The 9,004-nt window shown below is 42.8% G+C and overlaps 1 protein-coding gene across 3 annotated transcripts in view; it reads left to right on the forward strand.

Annotated features, from left to right (window-relative positions):
• The window catches only part of itpr2 (inositol 1,4,5-trisphosphate receptor, type 2), a 56,406-nt gene extending 48,791 nt beyond the window's left edge, over positions 1-7,615 (forward strand). For all 3 annotated transcript variants that reach the window (XM_069528065.1, XM_069528066.1, XM_069528067.1), the window contains exons 56-57: positions 4,525-4,686; positions 6,392-7,615. In XM_069528065.1, the coding sequence (XP_069384166.1) occupies positions 4,525-4,686; positions 6,392-6,472 (243 nt within the window). In that variant the 3' untranslated portion in view covers positions 6,473-7,615. The remainder of the gene's footprint in view (positions 1-4,524; positions 4,687-6,391) is intronic.
• The last annotated feature ends 1,389 nt before the right edge of the window (positions 7,616-9,004 follow it).

The following is a 9,004-nucleotide window of genomic DNA, read 5'->3' on the forward strand; positions in this document are numbered from 1 at the left end:
TGTGTGTGTGTGTGTGTGTGTGTGTGTGTGAGAATCTTTCCTGTTTCTGTGCCTTATTCCAATTTTAAGTGTTTGAATGGATGGAGGAGGAGTTTAAATTCATCAGGGATTTCTTTAACAAATCACATTAAAAATATAATTCTCGACATGCTTTCAACATATCATGACATTTACTTAAACCGTGGCTTAAAAGCATTAGGACTTGGAGACGTGGTGGCTACGCTTTAACTAGTGACATCAGAGGAGTTTATCTTAGCAGAGATCCTGGAGTAGAGGCCTGTACTACGAAGTGAGTTCAACACACCAAGGATATCTTTTCGTAATCTGGCTTCTCTGAATTTATCCTGGATAATATGAAGCTGGTTGTCTATGGTCTCGGTTTACTCTGGGTTTTCTGGTTACGGACGTGTTCATGTGGAATTAATTGCAAGCGCTGTTGTCTGAACCATGAACAGATGACTTGAGAAGAAACACTAATATCTGCAGGTTATAGTGAAAAATGAAATATAAGCAATATGATCACAAAAGTAGAATAGAAATTAAACACTAGAAACTAGAATAGCACGATGTAGAGCACATACGCCAAGGCCCGACAGTCCCCTTGTGAAACCACATTTAAATTCAATAGATCCAGATTTTTATTTGGACCACAACAGCACCAAATTGCACACCCTCAGAAATATCAGCCCTCTTAATATGTCTGAAATGGATGAAAATGTCAAAAACATTGTGGGCTCTTTCTTGGCCCATGTCCCATCCTTCCACCAAGTTTTGTGGAAATCTGTTTTGTAGTTTATGTATAATCCTGTTGACGTAACCCTGCCCTATCCCTAACCAACAAACAGACGGGTGAAAAAATATCCTCCTTGGCGGAGGTAATAATATCTGATCTCTAAGAAACACAGGGATATTATTATGTTTATTACTGAGTTGCGGAGGGTGGCAATATTCTTCATATTATATTATTATATTCAAATATGCATACTATAATGAATATGTGATGCAGATAAAAAACTACCTACAAACCCTGTTTCATAGCACAGGCCCCTGGACAGTTTGGATACAAACCTGTGTTTGACTCTAAAGTGGAGCTGAACTTCAGTACACGCCCAGAACATCACTTACCCATCCATCAAACCACCAATCACAGCAGGGCAGAGTTCGAAGCATCCCTCCAGCCGATCCAATCCAGCAACAACCCACCTCCACACATTTAAACCTCAAATAAACTGAATAAACCCTCAATTGACTTGGATTCCATCCAATCACAAACAGGAAGCTGTGTCCTGCCGTCGTGTTTTTCAAAGGTTGTGTTTTGTGAGATTTTGAGTTTGTAAATTGCTGTTGCGTTTGAACCCTCAGGGCCACCATAATGTGCTCATGAATGTCTGTAAATTCACGCTCACTGAGGTGTTTAAGTCAAGTCAAGTCAAGTGTACTTTATTGTCAAAAATCAATGTAACAGGGTTAGCACAGAAGTTTGAAATTGCGTTTGACCAGTCTCCAATGTGCAAGTTTAAAACATTTAAGTAAGACATTGACAAAATCTCTCTCTCACACACACACACACACACACACACACACACAAACATTTAAATAAGACATTGACAATAATCTCTCTCTCAAACACACTCTCACTCTCTCACACACACACACACACACACACACACACACACACACATAGCAGCAGAAGTACAATCAGTGGTCACAAGGTGCAACAGTAAAGTAAAGTGCCAGTGGCATGGTGAAGTGACTATGGAATGTTCATGTGGTTTTCTTCAGTGTGTTGATGAGTCTGATGGCTTGTGGAAAGAAGCTGTTACTCAGTCTGCTTGTGCGGGCCCGCAGGTTGCGGTACCGCTTCCCTGATGGTAGAAGGGAGAACAGACTGTGTGCTGGATGAGTTGTGTCTTTGATGATGTTCATTGCCCGCTTGGAACAGTGTGAAGTGTACAGTTCCTGAATGGCTGGTAGGGATGACCTGATGATCTTTTCTGCTGTCCTCACCACCCTCTGCAGTGCCTTCTTGTCTGCAGCTAGACAGCCGCCGTACCAGACAGAGACGTTGCTGGTCAGGATGCTCTCAATAGCACCTCTGAAGAAGATGGTGAGGGCATCAGTGAAGCATCACTAAAGCCTGACTTATCCAGTCAGTGCAGCACAGCACACAGTGGTCTACTGTACATTCCAATGAATAGCAACATGCAGACACTGATAGGATAGTCAGATCCTGTACAGCAACTGTTCAACGTAATCCCATTAATCCAGAAATGATGCTTCAACCAACATGAGTTAATGTATTCAAACAGGACATTGTATTCACCGTTAATAACATCTCTTAGGTTTCTTTATTTAATCTTTGAGGTTAGTTAATCCATTAGACATGAATGACTTAGTGAATTATAATATAGTTCTCAGTTTCAGAGATCCTGGAACTCTTTCTCTGAGCTCACAGAGACTCTGCTGTGTTTTTTTGAAAAAATTGTGAGAAAGGAAACTATTCTTTTTACCGGCGTCTTGATGCCAGCGGCCCAAATTAGCCAAAGACCTTGAGGGAAGCTTTCATAGAATGACTCGATTCATACTGTATAGCTCAGCAGTCATAATCAGTCTAACTGCTTCCCCTGTGGTCAACAAGTATTCTAGTCTAAAGGAATTAGTCCAAATATTGAAAACAAGTTCACTAAACAAGTACTTCTTTTTTCCAGAGTGTCTGCATCTGTGCATGTGCAAGTAGTTTATATATGGACTTGGTAAAACTGGCAGTTGCTTCTGTTTTCTGGAGGGGATGAAAGTCATATAGCCGTTTAGAAATACATGAAAGAGTAAGTAACTTGGTCGCAATAATTAATTAAAACCAAACTTAGCCTGTTAACATGTCAGTACTCTATCATGTTGATTATCAAAGTTTAGGGAATGATGCTAAACGTTAGCATGTTAACATGGTAACATTTTGATTATTAATGAGAATGATGCAACATACAAAATATGCAGATGTTGCCGTTAGCATGCTAAGTATTGTTTGAGCATTTAGCTCAAAGCAGCTGATGAGAAAATGCAGCTGAAGCTGATCGATTGGGAACTAAACATAAAAGTCTTGTTTATATTGATGGAAATTGAGATAGCCTGCCAAGAAGAGCTGAACCTGACCAGCTGAGTCTGAGATGTCGTGACAAAGCAACTTGAAAGAGGATAAAGAACACGTGTTACTTTAATTCTGATGTGCAACAGGATGGTTGAGTCTATCAGCAGCTTTGTTTTCTGGCACAGGGACATGTGAAGTGAACATTAAAGAGCTTCTTTTGGAACAATAAACTTTGATTTCCAGTTTTCCAGTGATTTTCTAGATACATTTTCCAGCTTTGGACTGACTTCAGTTTTAGAATTAAAGCAAGGATTTATCAATGCTAACCATTATCTTAAATGTTTTCTGTTCCCAGAATAGAAACTAAAGGCTTTTTTTCCTGACAGAGTGAATTACAATGAATGCAATGATATTTCACAGCCATTAATGTCATACTCAGCAAAGTGGAATAAAATCCATCATTCAAAGAAAACAAAAAAATAACCCACACACACCACATTTTTCTCCGTCCTCAGACTCCACTTGCCTGGTGTCCTCTTCTTTTGTCCTCAGCGTCTCACACTCAGATCAGTTTCTCTATTCCTCAAGTCTATTTTTATATAAGAGTAGGTGGGAGACTACCTCACTCCTCCTGCTGGACTTAACGTGCTGCCAGTCAAATCCCACTCTCTGCACCTTTTAAGTAATTTTTATCAGAAGAAATGGCAAAGGAATATTACGTAAGATCAGCTGATGGCAGTGTGTTTTTGTGAAACCTGCCTCACTTCCAGATATGCATAAGAAAAATACACACACTGCCTGTAAAGGTTCTTTCAGACATGCACTGAACCCTTGCGAACCTCCGGACTTTCTCCGAATGCAGGTTCTGTATGTGTGAATACAAATGCCAGAGTGAGAGTTTCAGGGGACTTTCTCCATCTGGCCCCCCCCTGAGTACAAAGTCTGGAGGAGCGGATGTTAGAACACAGCAGGAGATTCTTTAAATGATTCACCGCAAGCAAGTGGGGACGTTTCTAACATGTGACAATAAAAAAGACACTGACGGCGATGCAAACCGTACTTTTGGTGATAAGAGCAGATGCCTGTATCGATGTGCTGTAAACAAAAGACATGATCTCCGCAGCAGAATTTACATCCTGCCTCAGTCCTGCTGCACCATCCCTCACATGAACGCTCCAGAGATTTCAAGCTGTGTTGTTGTGAACGTGTCTGAGCAGAGAAGCCCCCACTGCGTTGTGCATGTGTGAAAGGAAAACCGCCGAGAGTCTGGACCCAATTCTCCAGACTTCCTGCGGAGGTCATGTCAGAAAACGGCTAATGTCTATGCAAATCTCTCATGGCGTTGTCTGCGCCAACATACTGTTGCTTTATCTCAGCCTTTTATTCCCTTTCCCTTTTTTTTTTTTACTGTTCCTCTCACATCCCTTCTCTCCCCCCAGGAGAAGAACCTGGAGTGGTTCCCCCGAATGAGAGCCATGTCCCTGGTGAGCAGCGAGGGCGACAGCGAGCAGAACGAGATGCGCTCTCTGCAGGAGAAACTGGACGGCACCGTCACGCTGGTGGCTCAGCTCTCAGGCCAGCTGGCTGAGCTCAAGGAACAGGTAGAGTGCCACTTCAGGCCGTTGTCATGCTCTGGTGTGTGCACCATGTAGCAGTCTAAAAAGAAAAGCGAAATCCTGATTTTAAAAGTATATACAGTAAGTAACATGTTGTTTGGCTTTGTAGTCCACTCCTTTCACCTAAAAACACCCCCAGAGCAAAGGGTCACATGGCAGGGGCTACGTCAACGCGCTCCCATTTTGCAATCCACCCCTGTACCGAGCTCAATATCGAGATGGATTCTTTCAGAGCCTTGATGCTCCTGAACGCAGCATGAAGGTTTGACTATCATGTCAGCGATCAGTGCGACTCGAAGCCGCCAGTGAGCCTCTGGCTGTTTGGATGACTAGCTCTGCTGCTGCAGTGTGACTGATCATTCTCATCACCTGCCTCCCTGCATGTGATTCCAGTCACAGGCCTGTCCTTGTTCCTCTTTTGCCAGATGTATGAAAACAACTCCCACCGGGGAGGATCACACTCCAGTAAACAAAACAACAACCTCTGTCAACCTCAGCGGGCAGCACAGTCTCTTAACATCTCCTTTCTGGCCCGGATCCCACGTGTAACCCCCCCCCCCCCCCCCCCCCCCGTACAGCAACATTCGTGTGCTGTTGGAGCGCCCTTGAGAAACATGCAGTTTGGGTCAAATTCAGGTCATTTGTTTTTCTAATCCAGTTGGGGGAAATGGTCTGTTCCTATATATCATGCTTCTCTAGTGTTGATGACCACTCAAAGTGCTTTACAGTACAGATTTACATTCACCCATTTACACACACACATTCGTACAGTGCCTCTACGTGCAACACTTCTCTCTATGAGAAGGGGCAGTATCTTGTCTAAGGACATTTCACCATCCGGAATGGGGAAGACTGGGATCGAACCACTGGTCTTCTAGAGGACAACTGCTCTCCCCCCGAGCCACAGCTGCCCCTAATGTAGAGTCATGGGTTTAAGCCAAGATCACCAGTTCTGAATCTTTCTGACTGGGAGAAAAGTTCTGCTCCAGCTCCTCCCATTACAACCTCCGCTGACCTCCCATTATAACCTCCGCTGACCTCGGCGCTATCCGAGCTGAGGTTGTATATCCGCCTTTGCTTTTCTGTGTGGGTTTAGGGGTTCGGCACAGATCGCTCAATATCCTTTCAACCTGCGTGTACAGTTTATGTTGTACAAAACCAGCGGCCCTCGTTTCTATAAATGCGGTTGTTGTGAGAGATCAGAAACTTCCTCCACACATCTACACCAACAAACGTGCAGGTCGCAGTACTGCAAGATAACACACCCACACACGACTGTGTCCTCTGGTGAAGGGTTCTGAGGAACATTTTAGTTTCCTGTCACAACAGTGGCGCTGAATCAAGTGATTTGCATACAGCTGTGGAAACTACATGTACCTCTTTTATTACATTTTATTCAGATGTCGAAAAGGAAAATTAGAATTAAAACAAAACTGTCACAATAATTGTTTGTATTGTTTGAAACGACAAGAGATTCAGAGTGTGGATTTACCTGCACTCCACATTCAAGTGGATGAATGTTCCCCCTCTTGAATTTAATAATTATGTGTGAACACAGTGGGAATATTGAGTTTTGCATGATAAAGTGTCTATTAGAGCAACAGTTGCACACACAGGTTTGTTTCATGTGTATGCAACATGTAAAACAAACACTCAAGGTTGATGTTTTTTCCCTCCTCGTCCTCCGCAGATGACAGAGCAGAGGAAGAACAAGCAGAGGCTCGGATTCCTGGGTCCTCCTCAGCCCAACCATCACATCCCTGCACACTGACGGACTCGAGGTTCACAGAGGACACAGACACGGGCCTCTCCAGTGCAGGCTTGCAATAGGAACGCACTCACATAAACTCCAGCTTAACAATTCACATACTCAGATGTACACCAACAATTACTGCAAGGTGACGGCAAGGCTCAGTGCCTTTTCTATGACACAACACTGCCTTATCGAATAGAGACTGCACCGTATGTGCTTGGAGGAGCACACCTTCTCTCAGGCTCTCGTTTACTTCGTCTCTGTGAAAGTTTGGCCAGGCATGGCACACATCTGCCAGTGTTAGGGTGCCACTCAGAGATGGAGGGAGGTGTTGAGGTGACTGATTAGATGCTGTCAGGTCTGCGGACGGACATGTCTCGGCCTCCGCTCCTCACCTGCCTCAGCACTGACCAACCTGTCGCACAGAGGACAGTGATTGGCTGAGATAAGAGAGGCTGAGGGTTTTGTGCGTCTCTGATTGGCCTCCAGGGGACAATTGTGAGTACTAACAACACAACTTTGCCTTTTAGATGGTATTTATAAAAAAAAGTGCTGTAATAAACTGGAGTATTATTTTTGCATTTTGAAAAAAAAAAAAAAGGAATCATGCTGCCTTACACATTTTATAATCAGTAAACTGCAATTACTGAATGTGCACTAAGAAAAAGGGTAAAAAGTCAAGCAGGTAACTAAACTGGAAGCATAGTTTGGGCTATTATTTTTTGGTTTATGTTGTTTTTAAAAATGCCTTAACTGCATCATTTCAGTTGCCTTTTTTTTTTACAGATTTCTATCAAACTAAATGTGAATAAAAATAATAATGACTTGTTCATAACTTACTTGAAATTTCTTTTTAAGTCTAAATCTTATATTGGTACATGATGTAGTGCTGACAGATGATGGTGAGTTACAGTTCTGCAAAATGTAAGCTCACTCTGTCTGCTCAGATCGTCTTCTACTGTTTCTTAAAGGTTTTTCTTGTGTAATTAATCTTCATCAGTCTCTGTCGGACTGCAGTTGATTGTTAAGTCTGAACTTTTAAACTTGCACATGCGAATGGCAGATAGTTGCACTTGATGGTAACTGTCCTGTGACGTTTTCTGTTGAAATAAACTGTATAGAAAAAGTATTTTATGTGGTTGTAATAAATTTGTAACAAGACTCATTGCTTTGCTGTCAAGCTGTTTCCTCCCCCACCACATTCACCCTGACCCACTCTGCAACCACCCACACAGTGTTTACTCACACATGCACTTGTCCATGCAGCGAGTACAGGACCTTGGAAAAGACTTTATTCAGACAGGATCACATTTCAGCTCAAGCTGAACGGGGGTAGTTACAGCTAATCTTGGTTAATTGTGCTTGTCGTCATTGCTTTAGTTTCACTCATCTTGTCATTTTATTGCAGCTAATAAACATCTGCTATGATGCATGGAGATAAGAGCAGACTCTTGTATTGTCACGCCAGTCCACTTTAAAAGCTGATTTTCAATTGTAACACTCATTTGAATAGACTAAGTTATTACAATACATTCGTCCACCAAGTTCGGTGGTAATCAGTTCAGCGGTTTTAGCGTAATCCTGCTAACAAACAAAAAATGCCAAGGAAAACATGAACTCAAAATTTAGAATCTCGTAATGTTGAAAAAATGCTGAAAATAAATTCCTCAATCTGCCTCCTGAAGTTTTTGTGTAATGCAGCTCATAACAAACAAATAAACACAAACGCAGATGAAAACATAACCTCTCTGGTGAAGGTGATGATGGGTTATAATCTGACAGAGCTGAGGGATTCAGACAAAAAAGTTGAAACTACTGATGTAGAAAATGTTAATTGGTTCTATTTCGGCCTATTACCAGTATTCTTAATGTCATTTAGTATTGTGGATATGTCAAAGCTATGACTGGTTGTCGGCTCGTGTGTTTGTGCTTGTGTAGCATATTTCAGACGACACACAGTCATCACAGAAAGGCCTCGACCGGTCCTTTATCCCGTCCTGTCATTTACCCTCCACAGAGACGCCCGTCCTTCTTGGCTCCAGCTCACTGTTTACGCTGGCAGGCCTGCATTTGCTCCTGCTGGCTGTGACAGCCATTAAAATTAGCTCATGCAGCGCCATAATGGTGAGCAGCTGTCACTGCATAGACAAGAAGGGCAAAGTGCAGCATGACTGGAATGTGTTGGACTCGGAGAGGCGAGGGATGGGAGAGGATAATACCAGGACCATCGGGTGATACCTAACAAACATGCAAACGTGCACTGCCTCCTGAGCAGCTTCTCTATCAGCTGACATTTGTATTCGGATCACGCAGAACATTCGACATTAAACTTTGGTGTCCCCTTTGCCAAAAAACTTGTCAAATTACTTCGGGGAAATCAGCTTAGGATAAAATGCTCCGCTTCATTTGATTCTCTCAGTGCACACCGAAGCAGCCCAACACACGTGAGCAGTGTATTATTTACTTTTGGAGCACAACCTCAGACACATTTGGATCACATCATTTTTGAATCTCTTTGCAAACTGCAGCCGAGGGGGTCACGTGCTCAGC

This window comes from Paralichthys olivaceus, chromosome 7, assembly GCF_024713975.1.
Source record: "Paralichthys olivaceus isolate ysfri-2021 chromosome 7, ASM2471397v2, whole genome shotgun sequence".
Taxonomy (NCBI): domain Eukaryota; kingdom Metazoa; phylum Chordata; class Actinopteri; order Pleuronectiformes; family Paralichthyidae; genus Paralichthys; species Paralichthys olivaceus.